The sequence below is a fragment of the Ambystoma mexicanum genome, chromosome 1p, assembly GCF_040938575.1.
Source record: "Ambystoma mexicanum isolate Mex_15411 chromosome 1p, UKY_AmexF1_1, whole genome shotgun sequence".
NCBI classification, from domain to species: domain Eukaryota; kingdom Metazoa; phylum Chordata; class Amphibia; order Caudata; family Ambystomatidae; genus Ambystoma; species Ambystoma mexicanum.
The window spans coordinates 403,581,373-403,604,017 of record NC_090921.1 but is presented as its reverse complement, the minus strand read 5'-3'; the positions used below and the strand labels follow the sequence as shown (position 1 = coordinate 403,604,017).

Genomic DNA, 22,645 nt, shown 5'->3' with positions numbered 1-22,645 from the left:
AATAAATATGATGCTGCAATTGCATTTAAAGAGAACCCTGTGGTGGAATACCAGACATGTTTTTAGAAATGATGAAGACCCTGAAAGTGCAAGAAAACTCATCAAGAATCATAAAACAATATACCGTGTATGCTTAGTCATTGCAAATTTACGACGACAGCTGACACGCAAACAATGATACGCATGCTGGCAACACACAATAGAAAATGTTGGAATATTTATGGAAACTGCAAGGATGAGAAGGAGGGTGATCAAATAAATCCAACTGACAAATGAACTTGAACTTCCTTTTTATGGCAGTCGTTTTACAAGGATCAATGACACCCCCTCTTTAACTTTCAAACATCTCAAACCTTACAATTTGTATAGTGATGAGATTTCTATCACTCACTGCATTAAGAAGCTGAAAACTTCCCGGGCACCAGGCCCGGATGGCCTATCAAATGCCAATTTAAAATTGTATTGCGAAGTCAGGCTCACGGTTTTGCAGAGTATATTTAGTAAAGTATTACTAGAAGGTAGAATACCAATATCCTGGCAAAAATCAATTTGAATCCCAGTCTTTAAAAAGGGCAGCAGACTAAACCCCTTAAATTACAGACTTCTAGTGATGTCAGATGCGTTTGACAAGTTACTAGCATCTTTGTTTCATGATGAATTGTACACATGAGCATGAAACTAAATCTATTACACACATTTCCAACTGGCTTTCTCGAACAATGTTCCACAGGTCATAATATCTTCATCCTTAAGAATCTAATTATCAGGGCCAAACAGGGCAGAAGTCCTCCACTTCATGTCACATTTGTTGACTATAGTATGGCCTTTGATACTAGACAGAAACAGACTGTGGGCCAAATTACCTAAATGGACCATTTATTCAGGCATTTTGAGGCGGATATACTTGTTCTACACAAACACCATGGTCCAAATGAGTCTAATCAGCTATGGTAATCTTTCGAAGCCAATATCTACCAAAGAAGGCCTTAAACAGGTTGTGCATATTAGCTTTTTAATCTTTATATTTCTGAAATGCCTGATACTCTTGCTTATGAGAATGCCTTTCCACCTAAAATTGTCAATAAACATGTCCCTTGGTTAAGGTACACAGATGACGTGGTATTATTGGATCATAAAGCAGTAGGCATGAAGCATCTGATCGCTACACTAATTTCCTACTCAAAGGAAAATCTCCTACAAATGGATGCATTCAAAACGGTATGCTATTGGATAACACCAGAGCGCACACAACTGTGAAGTAGTTTATTCAGGGTAAGACTACTGAAACTATTGAGGCTTACCCCTATCTTGAAAATCTGATGGCCACGAATCAACCGAAAGACAAGGATTTCAATCACAGACTGACTATTTTTACAGAAAGCTGCAAAATGTGGGACGTTTTTTTAGCAAACATGGAGGATTCAACTATGGCAAACTTCTCCTAATTCGTAATACAAGGCGTACGGTTATATGCAATTTTAACGAATGAAATATCAACAAATTAAATATCAACGAGAAAATAAATATCGATTTTTGCAAAAGAAAAATGTGTAAATTGGGGGGCACCCCCTGCACCCGGTTTCCCCACGATTCTAACCCCACCCCGAACCACGACCCCACACCTTTTAACCCTTTACCCCATGTTTATTTTTCTGTATTTTTTCGTTCATATTTCTTTTGTTTGTTTTTTTCCGTTGAAATCACTGCATACCTAGGCCTACTTTATGGTGTTGAAGCTCATTCTCCAAGTAGTATTACGGGATTCGATAGACTGGAGGGAAAACGTTGCCGAAAGGCATTGGGCCTGCCTAATAGCATCAGTATATACACCATCAGGCTCGAATTAGCCATTACATCCATTGGAACAATGGAAAAGATTACAATTATTCTATCTCAAAATAATGTTGCAACCAAAGTTGTCACTTTGCACATTTTTCATCAGGCATTATGCACTACTGACTGCACTTTAGCAAAGTCTTTTCTAACTGATCCAAAAGACAACATTGTGTATCAAAACAGTGTGGAGCTAACGAATTCGGCATGTTTCGAATTACTAAAGAAATATCTGACAGAAAAAGCTAAAAGATGAAATTATGCACAAAATCTGACTATGTTCAAAATGGAAAAATACTCCAAAAAGACAATTTGACGTATATGTTGAATCAAGAACAAGAGTATCTTTTGCAATTTGCCTTATCCAAACTCAGGAGCATTTATTTATCACTACGTATGAATTTCCTGCCTGGTTTGGTGGCGTTATGTCGTAGGCATAATATCCTCAAAGAGCTACAATTCTGTTGTATTTTAAGGAATAGATTCACCTGAATCCATAAAACACTAACATTGTGTGATGCACTGAGAGTTTATTACTATAGTTATGTCTCTTCTTTTACATCATCCGTAGATACAAGCAGTCTTTTTGACTACAGTGTCTAGTAGCCATCACATATCGTTTATAATTGCTCTAACTAAACTGTACTATAACCGAACTATAACTAAATTATTCATTTTTCTTTCGATGGCAATGTATTGATATTTTTATAATCGTGTGGAAAGTTTAAGTGTATCACACAAAATAATAAATACATCAAATAAATTCAAAATATCTTTGTGCATGCCAAGTGATATAGTGAAAAACACTGATGCCTGAAATTACCAGATCCCTTTATGTTTCTGTTTGTGGTGGATTTTACTTTTGACACTTTGAAAACTGCCACCACACTCCTCAGGGTTGTAATGGGATGACCCAGCACTGCAGAGTAATGACAGAATAAATTCTAAACTGCCTTGTGCTTGGTTCTACCTTTTTGGTGATTAGAATTGCCAGCAGTCACTAGATTCCAAAAGCACTGTTTTGCGATGACCCAGCAGTGTTTTAAAAAAATATTGGTTTTTTTTGCCCCTCTTCAGTCAATTGACATTGCTCACCATGGCATTGTTGACATATTTATCAAATGTGACAGAAGCAATAAGATACAGCAAAATGGTATGAAGTGAGAAAAGCTCAGAGTCGCAGATTATAAGGCAGGACAAGAGCGTGCTGCAGCCCGCCTCATCACAGGTCGCAATAAATTCAATCAGATCACGCCGACCTTTAGGAAATTGCACTAGGTGCCTGTAGTAGCTATATTATGCATGTAGACATGGTGGTAAGTCAGACTCTGGACAAGAGATCAAGTTTGCAATTTCAAGTTTTCATTAAAAAAAAAAATGAGGGTTTTCCTAGCTCTACTTCTGAGATGATTTTAGCTATGGACAATAATATAAGGGTGCCTGTCAGGATGTCTTAAAACAGAAAAAACGGTCCTCAGTCCAAACCCTAATCTACCTACCATCTGTCCCTATCACTACTACATAAGGTTAACAACCTTGATGTCACGACTGAGCCCTTGGAACACCAACTGGTCCCCATTGTGCACTATTTGGGACTCATCACCATAATCCTTCCTATTCATAAATTTGTTTTTACTTTCCGTTTGCAAGGCTTTGATACTTTCTTAATTTCAGAATCTACATAATGCAACTTGTTGCAGTTCTCATTGCCTGGCTATTCTTATGCAGCAGTCTTAGAACTACAATCCCCATGATCTTTGGGGATCAGTGGGGCTTTCACTTTCCCAGGACCATAGAGGGAGGAGGCAGACTATCTTCAGGTGTGGTGCTCCAAATGCTGCTAATGAGCTTGCTTCAGCACAGGGCAGGTCAGTATGTAAGAAGTTGCCTGAAGCAACACAGGGCTCTTACGTTGAGTTCGCTCCCAGCCCCTTGTGCTTTGATCCATGGATTTCTGCTGTGTCCTGTTACTTCCAGAACCTGCTACTGTTCCAGTGCCCTGTGCTCCTTGACTTGCAGCCCTTCTACTCTGCCAGCAATCCCCTGCCTGCTGCCCTGCTTGCAGTCCTTGGTTCCCTGTCTGCAGCTCCTTGTGCTCTACCACCAATTATCTTGCTCCCTGCCTGCAGTTCCTTGTTCTGTGCCCATAGTTCGTGTTGGTTTATAGTGATAATTTCGACAACAAAAATGTCGAAAGTCAAAATTCCGAAAAAAAAATGTCGAAAAAAAAATGTCGACTTTTTTTTTCAATGCATTTTTTTTTTTTTTTTAAATGGGGGGGTTCCCCCCCAACCCCCCTTTTTAAATTTTTTTTTTTAATTGTTCCCTTTTTTTTAACTCCCGAACCCCTAAAATAAATATATAATTAAAAAAAACGAAAGTCGACATTTTTTTTTTGTCTGTCGACATTTTCTTTCGAAATTATGACTGGCCACCGTTCGTGTTACCTAGATTTAGCTTTATAGAGTCTAGTCCTGTGTTTCGTTGTTATCGGTCTGCAGTCCCGCCCTTGCTATTCCAGTCCAGAGTTACAGTTCCTTGAATTCCTTGTTACCAGTCTACAGTTCAGTCTTTGTTATCTTAGTCCAGAGATTCGGTCCCGAGTTGTCTTGTCCTGTTCCCGGTCTATAGTTCAGTCCGCTCTTTCTTGACTCTGGTTGTTCGTTTCTAGTCTGCAGTTCCAGTCTCTTGTGCCCTTTCCCTTAGATTCTCATCTTCTTGCTTTTCCTCTTTCTTCAGGATCTCTGTCCTGACCCTTGCTCACTTTGACTTCCTATTCTTTACCTGGATATTTCTGTTACTGTTCTTGCCCTCACATGCGTTTGTGTAATTCCTTTGTTCAGAGTTTGGCTGCTGGGTTGCCCAGCAGGCAGTCTCTGCCCCATTCCCATGTCGCGTTTCAGTATTGTACCTTGTGCCATATTGTTTAGTGTGCTGGTTCCTGTTTCAGGAGGCATTCACTGTTCAGTTTCTGCTGTACCCGTACAAGCCTCAGTCTTGTGAGCACTGTTTCCTTGTGTGTGCCTTAGGGACCAGACACAGGCACCACTCCTGCTGCTCCTTTTCATGAGCATTCAGAGTGGGGCCCTGTAATAGTAACCAGCTCAGATGGTTAAAAACTCTTCCCCCGTTCTGTGTACACCACAATTGGGAACCTAACGTGATTGTCTTGCCCCCTTCTGTTCACAGTCTTGGTTGTTTGTCTGTAGTTATTGCCTATCCTTTCTTGTGTGCAGGATTCATTGCACTACTTTCTTTTGTGCAGTTGTCTTCTGTTAGGAAAGATTTCATAATTCTATGTAATTTTCCCCCCATGTGTCAACCCCCAAACATTTTGCTGCTGTTTAGACACCATTGACTGACTTTGCCAGAGAAGCACAGCCTTCAGCTGCACTCCTCTGGGCTTTCGCTCACTTTTTATGGGGAAACTGACATGCCCTAAAGACAGTCAGTACTGGGAGACTGTGTTTCCCTTAGTCCTTTCCTCATGTTGCAGCTTTTGTGCAACATGTAACAAGTGTGCAATGTACCTTACCATACAGCACACTTGGGTCTCTAGTCCTTTCCAAAGGCCCTAGAAATTCTCGCTGGACTTTTTATGAACTGTGCAGATGTGTCATGTACAGGACTGGTGGCAGCTATCGTTTTGCATCATTTCTAACCCTTTCTTGCCGTGTTAACCGCATTTGGCACAAATAGGTGGCCTGGCTCCAAAATGGCCATGCCACGAGGTTCTTTTGTCCTGTCCTTTTGCCATCTTGCACCTTCACCTTCCCCAGTTCGAACTGACCCAGGTCAGTCCTTATTTGGCCATGCACTTTCCCGCGAATCCCAATGCTTTTGCGGGCTTCGGCATGCCTTGCGGTTGTGCCTCCAGGATGTGGGCTGGGATGTCTGATCCCAATACACATCCTGTGTGCCAGAGAGTCTGGAGTGCCTTGAATGGCCGGGACCACTGTGGTCCGTGATTGGTCCACGTATGGAGTGTATGGTTGTGAGCAGATCTCCCATTGGGTCCTCTCTGTTTTGGTGCGAAGGGAACTTTGGATAAGAGGAGGCTGAAAACACTACTACCACGTCGATCTCCTGAGTTCACACCGAACAAAGGATAGGAGCCAAGTATCCTGCAACTACGAAGCTGAGTCGAGGAACCGCTGGTGACCCACAGGAAGGTTTGGCACCCTGAGCCCGCTGTCGTCCCGTGGGACCCCCCTCTGCATCTGGTCGTCCTAGAAGGTCTGAAAAGACACTTCGACCCATTGGAATAGTGGGACCAACTATTCTCGGCACCTTCATCAAACTCTGCAAGTAAGCTTTCTCGGAAGTGTCCCTGGGCCAACTAGTGGACTGACCACATTACCCAGTTGCTTTGCTCTGTCACCACCGCAGTTTCGAGGAGGCCATTGAAACTTGGTATACTGCTAGCTCTGTGTCCACGGCACCCTCACACCGAATTTCGTACACTTTGGCATTCCCAGTCTGAAGTGAGACGAGTGCCCCAGGACCAGAGTAAACGCGGTTACCGTGTTGTCCTGCCGCAGCAACGACCTGTGCAAGTTCGCTGCATTTGTGACCCTCTTGCCCCTGAAGCCTGCTGCAGTGAAACTGGGTCGATTCGTCCTCCCAGAGCCATCGCCACTGTCCCGTTTCGGAATCATCACTGTATCTTGGGAACTACAAGGTGCCGAGACGTCCTTTTTGCCACATTCGAACCTGCCAGAGAAGTGGACTGAACTGGCAAAGTTTGGGTCTGCCTGCGTCAGGGACCCGTGAGTACTCCTTACCCCAACCGGTGGCCCCTAGCACAGGAGCCCATTTTTACGCCTGAGTGGCCCCTGAGGGCCCCTTTCCTTTACACAGCTATTGCAAAATAGCGACTCCATCCCGCACTCTCAAACTGCCTCTGCCTTCAAGTGGAGGTCCTCCTTGAATAGTGGGAACTTTTTTTGCATCGCCTCATCCACCTTCCTGAGCTGCTAGAGACCCTTGAAGAGACCCTATCCTGCCCATTGGCACAAGCGCATGCATTTACTGTTGAGCACAAGGCTCCTCTCTTCATTTGGCTTGGACTGCCTCTTAGGTGTATTATTGATGTGGAACTGGGTTTAAAGATTACATGCACTAACTGTTTCCTTCCCCTCTAGGTTGTCAACATCTTTCGTGCATTTAACCCTTTTACTTCTCCCTACTTGGGAGGCTTATGAGTTGCAGCCTACGTTGGGATAATGTTTCTAAGACCCTGCCTGGTGTTGTCATGACTTTCACTCCATCTGGGGATAGCGTGTTACTTTTCCCTCGTTGGAGGTTTGGGTTTTTCACTTCTTCTTGGCTTGTCTATTATCTCATCTCGGTCTGGACTTCTCACCCCTTCTTCTGTCCCCTGCAGACCTTGCTGCCCTCCCGCCGGTTGCCAATTTGTGCCATGCGCCTTGTTCTCAACGGCAGATGTCGTCGGGAAGGCAGTCTGTTTCATCAGCGTTTCAGCGTAGAACCACTACTCCGAGTTCCTTTTGGACCCATCTTTGACTTCCTGGCCTCGGTTAGCCCATCTGCGTGCAACAGGACTTCTGCATCGATTTCCATGTGCGCAGGTCAACTGTTTCATTGGTCAGTAATTTCTATTCAGTGGGCCCATGCTCCTCCGGCTCTCACCCCGACTGCAGGTGGCAGCGTTCCACAGGCTCTTCATGCCGTCTGCATGGTGCTGTGCACGGGCTCTGCCTCTGTGAGGGACACTCTTCTCTGTGTTACTGTGGAGCTGGCCATCTGGCTTCCATTTTGTATCCGTAATTCCAGATCTTTACATTCTTCTGTGCATTGAGTCAAGGCAACCCATTGGCATTTTTCCATATCCAAGGTCGATAACCAACCATAGTCAGTAACCAGAAACAGCCCCTTTTGAAGGGCCCTGCAACTCATTGCCCTGCTCTATCCCCATATAGCCAACACACATATGGGATTCTTTAGATGAGGGAAGTTGACTGAAACAACTTCTTAGGGATTCCTTGATCCCAGAAGGGGGAGGAGGGCATCCCAAGTGGAATCCTGCTTGCCCTGTGACCTAGGTGGTAAGCGTAGCAAGCTCACCTCCCTAAGGGTGGCTTCCCTTTTGGGAGAAAGGACAAGTTCGATCAATGTGTCACAACAGTTACTTTAAGGTTCCAGTTACTCTTGACTATAATACAGGAGAAGCCACTCACGGGCCAACCAGCTCAGGCCCCACCAGACCTAATCAGAACAGTCAAGACCAAGCATTTTTCAACATTTGAGCTGTCACACATAGCCGTGCGCCATCATTCTATCGGTATTCATTGATCGCTAGTAGAACAAGACATAATTCAGTCAGTCGCATCTCCATTCCTTATACACAACACAACAAGCTACCACACAACATTCATCTCAGTCACACTGACAACACACAACTGCAACAGGGGGACAGATCACAAACAACAGCAGATCAATGCAATGCAGAAATATATTCGAGGCATTCAGTTTCACAACTAGCAGTTAACCACAAGGCACCATTCCAACCAGGGCTAGGATACCCCAATCTGTAGGCGCAGAGCCCAGGCATGCCGAACCAGTCAGCACTACACCCAAATAATACCACCAGCCCCCCCAAGTGGTATTGCACCTACACTCCAGTGAGATGCAAGACATGTCGTTAACAGCCTCTCACAATCCAGCTGGAAAATCCAACCAGTGCAAATATCCTCACGGATAGGTGACACTTTGCATCACAGGTAGTTGTACTCATTGCCACATGTAATCAGTATCTCACTCAGTACCCAGCACATGGAAACCAAAAGTTTCATGCAACCATACACATATAAGCACACGTTTATCAGACACCTTGCCTTGCCAGGCATATCTACCCGAATCACCAGACATGCAGCACCCACATACACTCATATACCCTGCATGCATTTGTGCCACCAGTACACCGCCCAAGATAACCAAATATGTAACTGGAGAACAAAAATGGACCCAATGCTAATCTAACAGTTGTATTCAAAGTTCACACTAAGCAACATATACTTGAATAAAATGTGTAAGCTTACATTTTCTTCTAGCACTATGCCCATGAAGGCACCCATAATATCCCTACGTCTATGTGCGTGAAATGTAAACATTACACAATTCTGCTGACTTGTTTCCTAAAGGGCACAACATTTAACAGGAAATGCAAATGCTGCAACAACTAGAACCCAAGATTTTAACACCAAATACAAAACTATGCTTAAAAAACAAGATTTAAAAAAAACTTAAAACTAAACCACAAAATAGGGAAGAGGTGTGAACCCTTAAATCCCAAGCATAATCATGGTTGACTCTTAAACTGTGTTCCCTAACCAGATGGCAGTAAACGCATAGTCATACAAACTCAACATGCCTAACTTGGCCTACACAAAGTACGTGCAAAGTGTGAAAATAGGGAGTGACTAATGATGTACCAAGACATGGAGTTTCCCATGATAGTAACAGCACACCTATAGTCCACATTGACCTGGACAGACCTGGCAGAGGTTATGACCGTAAGGTGGTGCTATTCATTAGAGTTTCCACTGTCAATTACACAAAAATGTACCTTTAATATTAAACTGTGCTTCCTTGAAACACCTTGTTCTTAGCGGGTCATTTCACCCGTGTTATACACTCATGTCCATGTAGGACAGCTCCAACCATTGGAGGCATCGACACTTAGGCTTGACCAAGTCCTTGTAAGAGAAAACTCCTTCCAATTAATTTCAAAGAAACCAACTCTGCACAAGGGCTACACATGGAGAGCATTCCATCTGTTTCCCTGTAGGCGTTGAGTGTTGCTACTGTGGTGGTACACCATAAACTCCTGAGCTAGTAGGTAACACTTTATGAGCCCATACATTATCAGAGATGTTGCTGTTGGGAGTCACCATGATCTCGAATATCCCCATTTCTAAGAACACACCAGGCAGCGCAGAGCTCTCAGTCGCTACGCTCCACAACCTGAGTGCCCTGTTGAGCCTGGGGGAGACTTGGCAGAAAGGATGTTGGGCCTGGCCGCGCCTACGAGTGCCCAGCTGGTGGTGCAGAGCCATCTGTGACAATTAACCCAGGCATGTGGGGCCTTCTTACCAACTCTGCTCTTCCCAGGCTGGACACCCGAGGTAGTGATTCAATGTAAGCGGTTTAACTCACTCCTTTGACCATAATGCGGGGACATGGTGTACATTGAGGTAAATACAAGGCTGATTGTCTTAAACCAAGCACAGATTCCCACTGGGCTAATCGATGGGACCGTCCCTTGTACGTGTGGTTGGATTGTTGAAAGTCAGTTGATGAGCTCAGACCTGCTGCTAGGCACTACATGTGGCAGGTTATTGTGCTGGAGATGGTTGGCGGTCTACTTGTCTGAGGGAACCATTCCCTTGGTTGTCCTTCCCTGGCAGAAGTGGCTGGGAATGGATGTCCTAGTAATGGGATGCACAGTTACCAATATTCATGTTGTGTTATTGCTGCACCTCAGAATTTGGTGGCACTTAGTTTCACTGTCCAAACCTGGTGGCCCAATCATGAACAGTGCCTTGCAGCCAGCAAAGAGACTCATTTGTTACTTCGAGCACTATGTGCTACAGGAGGGCTGACTTCCAGGCTGAGCAGCTCTGGATTGGGAACTGTTCCTTACTCAGTAACTTTGCAATTGCTTTCCCTGAGCTCACCTTTACTATGTGCATCCGTTGGAGGATAGTTTTTATGGGGAACAGTGGGTGGTCCATATTTTGCTACCACCCTCACACCCCCACCACTCTGTATTTGGTTCCTTGAGGATTCTTAACCACTTGTCACAAAATATAGGATTGTAAAGCAAGATCGATATACTTTACACATACCTGCTGTGGGCCTCTTTGTTAGAAAATCCAGGTATCTTTAATATTATATATACATATATATATATATATATATATACACACATACATACACACACACACCACACCCCCCCTGCCCCCCATCCAGTGGCCATCCTCATGCACATTCTTTACATTCACACCTCAAGCACTCATCAACATTCTCCTGAGAATAGATGGGCAGCACGACAACACCACATTCAGCCAGTCACAACAGTGCCACGCCAAGCGTGCATACCTACAAAGCAATGACGAGCAATGCACCTACTTAATTAAGCAGAACACTCCATATATCAGGAGGCCTGTGTAGCAAAAGAAGCATCTGTGGAATAAACTAACCCTAGCAATCAGACTGGGCCCTCCATCCCTCTCTTGCACTTCTGAAAGGAACCAAAAACACTACTCTTCAAAAAACGTCTGACAATCTATAGTGGATCTATTTTTTTGCCAAAAGGCAATTTCACTGAATTTGTTTTAGCCGATTTTTATGTTTATTTTACCTCAAAAATCCAGGGGGGTATAAAGAGAGTGGGATAGTCCCTCTACATACACACCCTTAAATCCTATATACCTTACCCAAACTTACCATCTATGTGTTTGTGGTAAAAAAAAGTGGCAAAACATGGAGCGAAAATGCCATTCGGCAAAAGGGGCTTCTTTCTGTACAGCCGTCCGTTGCTAGCCTGATGGGTTCTCACTACAGAAAAATCCATGTATAAATGGCAACAATCTTTAGCACTGCTAGACTCATCAGTGCAGAGCACCTTTTTGACTTCCAACTACTCCTGGAGGTCCAGGAATACCCCGATTCCAAACACCTTGGTTCAGCTTTTCATAGTGGGTGCCTTGACAGTTTACAGGTTAAACCGGAAGTGGAAGAGGGAGCCACTGAAGAGCAAACAGTAGCAATCTCAGAAAGAAGGCCAATATTGAGTATAAGGAGTGTCCCAGTGGAGGCTGAAAGAAGGTCGGAGGCATTCTTTGGTGTCTTTAAAAAGAGGATGAGACAGGTGGACTTTTGATGCTGGGAGCCACTGTAAGAAGATTACGATTTAGGCCTTAGGAGGCCCATTTTATTTTGAAGCAATCAGAATAATGTTATATTAAAGGTTTTATTAATCCAACGGGTAACTCAGTTATGTAAGATCCTTAGAAAGGTTTAGAAGTCATTCAGTGGGAGTACACCGCTAAATGTTAGTTGCCAATTCTGTCATTTGGGGGACCAGCGATCTTCGTAATGAATGTAATATTGTTATTCTCAAGGTCTTGATAAGACTGCCAAACACTTGCTTTTGAATTTATTTTTAACCTTGTACAAATATTGAATGTTTGCATATGAAGCGTAGCATTTGCAAAAGCAGTTTGCAAACATGCGTGGGAATACTTTGGCGGTGCTCCATCCAGCATCTCCTTCAGTGGGTGAGTCAGCGTCCACAACATGCATGGTGGTTGCTTCCCAGAGGAGGCCTTCACTGAGAACCTTTTCACGGCTATTAATTTAATAGTCAAGAATTCTGCCACATCAATGTAAGTCTAGAGTGGGATACCTTTATCCTTTTGATGCCAAGAAATGTAACTTTACCCTGATATACACCACCATCAAGGTTTGATTTCCTTTCTGACGGATTCGATTAAGAACTGCCTTTCTCTATTATGCCCATTTGGTGGTACACAAGTTTTTCCAAGTCCTGCAGGAGCATTCTTTTGTTTCAAGGATAATTTATAAATTGAGACGTCAAGTACTGTATTTTCACCAGGATGAGCCTGTGAAAACCAGTGGCCTATCTATATCAAGGTTCTTTTTCCAGTTTCCATCACATCGGCCTCCTTTTGAGCCTGTGTTGGAGTGGTTAAAAGTCTGAAGCAAGCTCTGCCTACCATCCGTCTCTGAGAAGTCCCATCTTTTCTCCTAGGAATGGCCCGTTCATTTTCATTTACCCATGCCCTTTGTACATAGCACTTCCTTTTCTGATCCTCCCTTGGAGAATAATCTTCTGAACATATGTTTGGCACTTTCATTTATCTGGCAAGTCCCGTCACTGAATACAACAAACTATCACTTTGGTTCGTCCTCCATGGAGCTGGTTTTGCCTTCAGGATGGAATGCAACAACTTGCAATGCAACTACTTGGGGGCTGTTCGCCAAAAGTGAAAAAGTTGGTTCTTCTCTTCTCATTATAAGGAGGCTTTCTATAGTGGTGTTTTAATTTTCATCAGCCCTGGGCTAGTACAAGCAGACCGTTTGTGCAATTTCTTTTTAATCCCATAGGTACAGCTTTGGAGCACACCTTTTTCTTCTGGTGTCAGGTACAGCATTAGTGTCTTCTTTGCTTCGTCCCCGGAAGGGTAAAGACAGACTATGGCCTCTTAGTACACCTCTGCAATTAAACATGGCAAAAGAGCCCCGATTATTGACTGTATAGATGTGTATATATATATATATATATATATATATATATATATATATATATATATATATATATATATATATATCTAGCCAAATTGTCTCAGGAGGATAGCTCAGGAGCAACCTGCTCGCCTTGGAAGCCAGACGACACAGAGCACCACAGGTTAGATCCCCAGATCCGCGCTTAGAAACCTCTGGGTATTAAGCGCGTTATAAAATAACCTATCATATCATATCATATTGATCTATCAATGCAGCATTTTAGAAATCAAGCAGTTGCTGCTCCCAAGACCCCATCACAATGTGAGGAGTGCAGTGTTGAAGACCTGCGGTCAAGGCACAGAGATTTTGGTTCTTTGGACACATAGCTTTAGCTATGCTAAATGGCTCAAACCATCTGCTGTGGGATGTTGTGCCTATGCCTGGAAGCGAACCCTCCCACCCCATTTTTGTTTTTACATATGCGTAAAACTGCTGCAAATGCACGTTTAATACTGCTAGATGAACACATTCTTCAACACTGTGATGTTATTGCTGGTCTTCCTTCATGTCTCAAGGAGAGAGTCTTCGAAATGTGGCTTCCTGGTAAGCGATGAGGGCTTGTGTCTTCTAATATACTGGGGAAAAAAAGACATGCCACATGGTTAATTGTTGCTTTTATTTGCAATAGGTTTAATAGATGCTTTTGTTCTTAGGTGGAACCTGCCCACTGAAACCATCGGATACCTCGATGCACATAATAATACAATACTGAAAATAAACAAAACACCTATCAAACCTTTAAGGCATATTTGAGGTAGGCATTTAACAAAATAAAACCCACTAATTAAGTCAAAGCCAAACGTTAAATCAATCACAGTAAATGGCATGAACTGTAAAGATCTTCATAGAGACTGGCTGACTTTCTATGTGCCTAATTTAGCAAACAAACTGATTACAGGCACTAGATCAAGTAAATGAACTCGTAAAATGTAGCCAACAATAGAAAGGGCCTTAGATACAGAGGCTGAAACTGAAATGTTAAAGTAACCAGTAGATTCTCTTCTAAGGTGTCCAATGCTAAAGACTACGTGATCTTCTCAACACTTGAAAGGCACTGCTAAAAGCCCATTTATTAAAGGGTGTGCCTTTTTTCTGCTAGTGCACTATGATCTAGAAACTGTAAATGCATGCCACCAGACACTTCATGAAATTACCTCCTTAGTTTCCTCCAGCGTAATGTAGTGGTAAGAGTCGTCCTCCAAGGAATCCAACGTTGCTAAATGAAGATGTCGGCTCATCTCCACAAACTGCTGAGTCAGCATTAGTTGTTGTTTCAACATGTCATTCAAAGCAAATACTGCGGGGCTGTATGCCGTCATTGCTGCAAAAAGTACCCAAAGTTACTGTAACACTGTGAGAGCAGAACCTCATATACAGGTTGCCGGCATGTAAAAACCAAAGATGCTAAAAAGAGACGGACCATAAATGTAAATTTTCTTTGGAATTTGTTTTATTTGTACATGTAATGGAGACATTAAAGAAACGAGTATCTAGTTTCGGCACAGAACCAGTCAATGCACTAGTTAATCACACAATGCAACACTGTGGTGTCAAGTACATACTCCTGATATCAGCTTTATTATCGTAGTGTAACCAAAATTATGCAAATGCGTACAAGTGCAAGGGAAACACGCAAGTACATGAGTTAAGAATGTTGGTAAGAAATATCACTGAGTGAATTTAACACATTAGTGAAATGTATGTTGATTTGAGAAGGCCTTTAATATGCAATATTTTTCTGGGAATACAAATGCACTTCTATATTAAGATGGGATGACTGTTTTACTTGGAGTTATCCAGTAATTGGAGTCTCTTGGAACAGGGTCATTAAGCTGATCCAGTCAAGAGGGGACAAGACCTGCATCAGCCGGGTGTGGGTGGACTACCAGGATGGAAGCCAGAGTCATTCCTATCCCAAAGGGGAATGTGGCAGCTGAGCATGCCTTAATCTCTGTCCCTTATTATAGTGCCTGCATGTTGGTACAGAGAACCACTGCCAATCACCCCATACCTATCTCACACAATGCTGGCCAGTTTCTTTGTTTTTCCTGAAAAACTGCATGCCCGGCAGTAGAGAGCCCAGGGCCCAGCTGATCCGACACTTCACAGAGTGGTCCAGTATCTACGAACCTAAACCAGCAATTACCTGAAGGGAAGCTGCTATGTTACACAGAGCCACAGCAGAGACCAGTGTGTACGCCCAAAGCTCCAAACTGCTTCAAGACTTTACATTCACCTGTCATGGAACCGAGGAACAGTTCCCTAACCAAACTAATGGGCTAACAAGCCTTCAACAGAATGGGACTTAAACTGCACTGCTTACCACCACGGGCCATCATTTCAACTCCCCAGGCGCGCACCCGAAGTGCACCAAAGTGAGCTGTTGGGCTGGGACTCTTGTGGACGCCTGCTCCAACTTCACCAACTGCCTGCAGCTCTAGTCGCCAAGAGGAAGGGCGCTCTTTGTTGCCTGCAGACCGCTGCCGTAATGCAGCTAAATCTGCTGGAAACAACTTTCAAAAGTAACTTTTTTTTTTCTTTTTGACTGGACACCTATCTCCGTTGTCTCTTTAAGTCCCATTCTCTTGACTCGAAGTCCACAATTATTTTCTTTACTTTCTTTTAGTTTCTACTTGGCCCCGCCTCGCACAAGTCCATTATCAGCCCGGGCCACACGCACCCGAAGTGCCCCAAAGTGTGATGTTTGGCGGTGTGGCGGAGCGGCTGAGCATTTGTCAGGGTCCCATGGTACATTGCCAGGCTTCCATACACTGGTACACACTTGAAACGCTCATTTAGGTTTCATGCAATGGTACACGATTAAATCACTTTTATTGGAGGTGCAGGAGGGGTGAGCAGTAGGATGATTCAGTAGTGTATGGAGGTGGGTTTAGAGTCAGGTCACCGTTTCCTTTGCTCTGTGAATAAGTTAAGAAAATAACTTAGCAAGTCACTATTCTGAGGAAGACTATGTCAAGATAGTCAGCAGAAACCTTCAGAGAAACCAGAGTCTAACTTTAAGCAGAAGAAGGAACAGATGAAGCAAGCCAAGTCTCAACTTTAAAGTTACTTGAGTTTATTGAAGTATTGAAGTTAAATGTTATTCAGATCGTTTTAGAGAAAATAATATTTTCTTGGACAGAACTTTAAAATTAAAAAGCCTTCGTGTACAAAACGAATTCTATGAGAAGTAAGGTTGGAGCAAATACTGTATATGTCAAGAGTGCGCGCGTATGAAAGGAACTGAGGTGTGCGTGTTTGTAAGGAACTGAGAATTCGTTGCGTACTGCACGCGATTTGATGTATTAAAAGGCGCGCGGGAACTTGCCCGTGTAAATATAAACTTGTTTAGTAATGTAACTAACCCCAATAGATCTAATAAGCAAATCATTTTTATGCGTCTCGCTCGCTTGTACTCTGTTCGTTTGACATTAGAGGAAAGGACCCTTGAACGCAAGGAATGTGCCTTGTGCACGTAGGGTATTCATAAAAAATATTCAAATCTGGACTCAACAGCAATTTCCACAGTGCGTTGCAGGCAGTCGGTACAGCTTATGTGTGCACTCAGTGTTGTATAGCATTGTAAAGACTGGAGGGGGGTGTCTGTACTTCTGCTCTCTATATGGTAGAGGAGAGGCACAGAAGATCCCAGCCAAGATTCTCTATTATGGTAGCAATGTACGGTTAACATGTCACACAGATCACACTGTATTAGTTAAAACACAGTCTTTATATAATTCATATTCAAGGTTATGTACAATATCACGATAACTCACTTTGTACTCGGTTATCTATAATGGCAAATATACAGTTCTACGTGGTACCACAATTACTATTAGAGCTCTTTAAAGTGCATCAACTGTACGGTTAAATGGCACACAAATCAGTTTGTAACGGAAACCAACAGTAGAGAAAAGAGGAAGGTGGTTGATAAGAACAATTGGCAGAAGTACTGGTCACTTCCGTTAAACACAGCTCTGTGTGGTGATTCCCCCCCACCTGGACAACCTGTAGAATAAAGATACAAGCCCAGTCCATATATTGTTCACAAGAGACTTCCCAATAGTTCTGCAACCCCAAAGTACCTGGCGTTGTAGCGTTCCTCGTCGGGGAATCGACGGCCCTTCTTGAGTGTCCTCCCTTTAAGGCAGGAGTCACGGGTCGAACGTCCCACGGAGAACAGGGTGAGCTACGACGGTGAAGTGGCAGCTTTGTTCCTAGCGGTGCTGGTTGACAGGGAAGCGTAAACATCCTGCAAGGAAGAGGCGTGCGGGGCACCTCGGTGTCGATAGTTCTGGACTGCAAAGAGATGAATTAGAACTGTGGCCCAGCAAGGGCGTTAAGTCGTCGGTGTCTCTGTGGTCTTTAGGTGGCAGGACACCCACCGGCAGATGCTCCTCGGTGCGTCGACGGTCAGGCCTTCTCCAGCAGGATACAGCAGCGACGATGCGGACGAGAGCGTCCGTGGATCAAATGAAGTTCTTAGGCAAATCGGAGCACAGCGGCTCCAGTCGGCGACGGCGGTCGTCGACACTGGCGGACAACAGTACGGGCGCATCTCCTTGGGATTCCGTGGCAGTCCCAGTCTCGGGTTGGCAGCCTTTTGTAGGTTTGTCTACCAGGGAGCTTTGGCAAAGATCAGCTGGTGCACGATGGTCCCTCGTAGCTCGTGAAGAGGGCGCCTTACCAGGTCCTCTCTGGGTCAGTCCTTGGAGACACAGCAGCTTTCAGATTGTATAAGAGAGCTGCAGCAATTCTTCTCGTCCAGCAGGGCTTCAAGGTTAAGCTTCCGTTACTCCAGTTACTCATCGTAGTGGTCTTCAGCTTCTGAACACGATTCCTAGCAGTGAGAGGTCCCCAGATATACTGTTGATCTCCCATTAATTCCGCTGGGTCACACTCAGGCATCCAATCACGACTAAGGGCATTCATGCAGCAGGCAGCCAATCAGGCACACAGTGCATTCAGGCCATTCACTTCTCTCCAGACACTCACAACAAGTTATGTGTATTGGGACAAGTACACAGCCATTCAACACTCCACACTGCATTCATACTGGTTTCGGGCAGGGCTGTCTCAGTCATTGTGTCAAACACCAGATACTAGACATCCACAACACAGAATGCGTATTCGTCACACACTCCATTCACCCAGGTCCCACCCACAGGCATACCCACAACATACAGTCGTTGAGAAGGCTCCAGCCAGTCTGGTCGGCACTTCTCCACACTACCATATATGGAACTTCCACCCAACAGCCAGTCAGGGGGGGAAGGGACAGAGTCAGGGCTTCCTGGGACTTCAGGAAGATCAAGGTAACAGGCGATGGACGCAAGAGGCCACGGGGGCCACCTTGTCTCCATCAGCAATCTACCGATTCCAATGACAGGGCCTGGGCATCCCAAAATGGAGGACGCTCAGGGCACCAGTCATTTCAGCACAGAGCTGCCACCAGCCCGTACCCTGCTCTGTGGGTCACACACAGGTGCCCAAAAACATACACTAGGGGCACAGGGTTGTAGCCGCCCCCCCTATCCACCCATGGCTGCCATAAGGGTATCCCACGGGTCCGTTCACCTAACCAAAAGAGTGAGCTGCACCGCCAGGAGTCCCACATGAACTCCTGCGTGGAAAACACGACAGAACACACGATAGAAAACAGTAAAGGACAAGGATACGGAGGCCCTGTCCCTCCGATGCATTTCCAGCATCACAGTGACTTTCCATGATTTGATAGCCACTGGCTGTTTGACTGGTGCAGATGTTTGACTGGCTGTTTGACTGGTGGGCTTGGGCTTGCTCCCGTCTTAATCCTGGATAATAAAGGGGGCTCCTTCAAACGTTCATCAGATCACCGTTGCAGCCAAGACTTTTATGAAGAAGAGCAGCCTGCTAACAACCCCTACAGCTGACCAGCATAGGCTCCAGTGCTGTCCCAGTGATGCCCTGCTCCTTTGTCCCAATCTCAAGAAGGCCTTTGTTGGTGCTTCAAACCCTGGACCTGTGGAAACAACCAGCCTTGGACCCTACTTGAGGATCTGTGCCTGTTGATCCTTTGGAAGTGTCTCAGGACCAAACGGTGGACTGAACAACTCTCTCCTCCTGGGTTACCTTACTTCAGCAGTCACAATTCTGACCAGAGTCTTGGAACTTTGCAGATCTTCTGCTTGTGCAACAAGTCGCCTGCTCCTGCATTTTCAGCTGTCCCATAACAAGGGAATCTGTGCTGGGCCTGCTCCTCTGATCGCCGCTGGAAGATCACCCGTCGCTGCCTGACCGTGGTCACCTCCGTTGAATCGTGTTGTCTTTGCGTCTCTCAGGTGTCTCATGGCAATTCAACCTGCAGAAATTGGGTGTTCTACTGGAAGTTGTCTGGAACCTATTCCTAAGTACCGCGACTGACCGAAACTCAATCCTCTGACCGAAAGTAACATCTGCTGTCTAGATGACCCCTACAAAAGGAACCAAGACAGAAGAACAAGCCAGCAACAAAGTCTGAAACCTCTACAAGTTGAATTCGGAGAATTCTTAGACGGGGGCAGCGATACGTTTACATAGCCATCTGTTTTCCTCCCGTCTCCCAAAGGGTAACAAGGGAATAAGGTCCCGACCCCAAATCACTCTGATGACCTGACCTTTGGTGGTGGAACCTGGGTTAAGGATCCCTCCTTAGGCTTATGGGGAATGAGTAGAGTGCTGATATGAACTAACTTTTCAACTGTTTTTAATCTCAACCACTGGCGCTTAACATCTGTCTATATACACCTAACTGAAGAGTGTATACTTTTGAAAACTGGTGAATTATGGGCACAAAGCCCCAAACCATCTCAGGGGTGGATTTGATATGAGTTAGGCGAGCTGTTTTGTGTTTATTCTGAAAAGTTCCTTCTATTTCTATGCATCTTTGTACATACCTGTGTTTCACTGGTCATGGAATCAAATGCTATTCTATTTCTCCTAAGGGTGATTGTATAGATCTGTCTTATAAATGTTGATGTAAAAATATTTGGCTAGAAGTTTTACTTGCTTACTGTGTAATCTAAAGGCCTAATAAATACATGTATTTTGATACTTCCCTGCCTAACTGGAATTACTGGTGTTGCTCTGTGTGAACTCATTGTAGCCGTATACTGCTCTCACATCCTTCCTGAGACTAAGCCTTGCCCTCCTGCTACCAAGCCTTGATTGGGTTTGGCTAATCTCGCAGTGTCTTCCCTGTTAACCATAATAGGGTGGCCTCCCAAAATTGTCCCACTAGGACTGATTTTGGAAATCCGTCTTAACAGGGTTAAAATGGGAAACTTCAAAACAACAATTTTCCCCATAAAGTCTGCTGTCTATCAGGGATTCATCTCATACACATGGCTAATTAATGTATACATTAAACCTCTAGCAGACATTTTCAAACTATTTCCAATTATATGTAGATAAATGATAGGAACTATTATTGAATCTAGAACCAGATGATAATCAGCATACAAAAACTCGATTAGACCATAGATAATCTCTACAACACCAGCAACAATACCTTTCAAATGGCCATACGCTCATGGGTACAGCACCTTCCCCATCAGACCCAAAAAAGAACATAGGGATCACTAACCTCTTACTACAACCACAAATAGAATCCTATTTCTGATGCGTGTATCTGCATAGGTTCCAATGCTCCGCATAGTTCGACATTTAATGGTAGTCACAGAGTATTACAAGATTTGTTTTTGAAAGTAAAAAACGGACGTCGACAGGGTGTGTTAGTAATACTATCCCTAGTGTGACGTGTACTGTGCCCGTGGTCCTTCATGCGTCGAGGTCCCTCAGATTGTTTGTTCCAGACATGATGTTGCATGAGGTGTAGTGTGAGTACAAATGTGATAAAGCAGAAACGGTGATAAACCAGTAAACATCTATGCACCTTTTACTCCAATAGCTGAGGAAGGGTGAGCGCATGTGAATCTAACCAGATACAAGCATCAGAAATACGCTTACCGTGAGTAATGTATCCCTTCTAAGCCTTGTGGATCTGCTTAGATTACATGCTCTGCAAAGATTAGCGAGCAGTATCTGGAGAAGGTGAGATGTGAGAAAGTACAGCAGCAAATAGATGTTTTAGAACCACTTTTCCCACTTGTGAATCTGCTTTAAAGTGAGTGTCAATGCAATAATGCTGTGTGAAAGAATGAATGGAACTCCATGTAGCAGCTTTGCAAATGGCATCTAGAGGGACATTTGCAATGAAGGCTAAGGTAGCTCTGGTACCTCTGGTAGAGTGAGCCCTGGAAGTGAAAGGTAAAACTCTTTTGGATAGTGAATAGAAGAGCTGTATGCACTTGATTATCCATTTGGAGAAAGCGTTTTTTGATATGTGCTCGCTCTCGCCCGCTCTCCCAGGTGCTATGGAAACTAAGTGGTCTGATTTCCTTAGGGGTTTTGTTTTGTTCACATAGTATACTACTGACCTCCATACATCAAGTGCATGGAGGCTTCTCAGAGCTAGATGGATTTTGAAAGAAGGTAGGGAGTTCTATGGATTGATTAACATGGAACTGAGTTTGGACAGCACGCCATTTAGATTCCAACCCGGTGGATGGTTAGAGATGGGAGGGTATAGCCTCATTACCCCTTCCATGAAAGCTTTAATGATGGGAACTTTCCACCAGGACACCTAGTTTTTTTGATGTGGTGTAAGCTGACAGAGCCGCCAGGTGTAGTTGAATACTAGTCCGGAGTCTAGTAGGTAAAGCATGTAATGTACAATGTTAGCTGGGGAACATACGATTAGGTTTAAGGTTTGTGACCGGAACCATATCACAAATCTCTTACACTTGTTGATATAGCAGTGTCTGGTGTTGGGTTTCCGTGCCTCCTTTATGATATTCACACACCTTTCTGAAATATTTAAGTGGCCAAATTCTATGGCCAGGCTGCCAAGTTCATGGATTGAGGACAAGGGTGGGGGGATATTCCCTTGTGTTGCGTTAGCATGTTTTAGGGGCACGTGAGCTTGATTGCATCGCCAGTTTGAGCAGATGTGGAAACCAAGGTGGTCTCACCCTCACATGAGCAACCAGGATTAGAGTAGCGTGTTCCTGGTGCATCTTGTGCACAATCCTGCTGAGGAGTGGCATTGGAGCAAAAGCATAGGTAAATTTCCCTGACCAGTTCATAGGGCGTTCCCTTTGTACCCTAGTTGGGGAAACCTGGACGCAAAGTCTGGGCATTGCGCGTTTAGGCTTGTGGCAAGCAAATCCAATGGAGGATGACCCTGTTGGGAGAAGATTCAATCTAGGATATTTTGGTTGAGTTGCCATTTTGGTCGAGTTCCCCTGGAAGGTGTTGAGAGGTTAGGATCATGTTCCGCTTGAGTGCCCACTTCCATATTTTTTGGGAGAGCCTGGATAGACTTTGAGTGTGTGCCTCCCTGCTGGTTTATGTAGAACATGGAAGTGGTGCTGGCTATGAGGACTTGCACTGTTTGATT

General features: G+C 44.3%; 1 protein-coding gene across 8 annotated transcripts in view; it reads right to left on the bottom strand.

Moving 5' to 3' along the window:
* Positions 1–273: 273 nt before the first annotated feature.
* C1PH19orf44 (chromosome 1p C19orf44 homolog) overlaps positions 274–22,645 on the bottom strand; it is a 393,273-nt gene continuing 370,901 nt past the window's right edge. For all 8 annotated transcript variants that reach the window (XM_069649182.1, XM_069649183.1, XM_069649185.1 and 5 more), the window contains 2 exons: positions 14,322–14,488; positions 274–13,742 (listed from right to left, as the gene is read on the bottom strand). In XM_069649182.1, the coding sequence (XP_069505283.1) occupies positions 13,671–13,742; positions 14,322–14,488 (239 nt within the window). In that variant the 3' untranslated portion in view covers positions 274–13,670. The remainder of the gene's footprint in view (positions 13,743–14,321; positions 14,489–22,645) is intronic.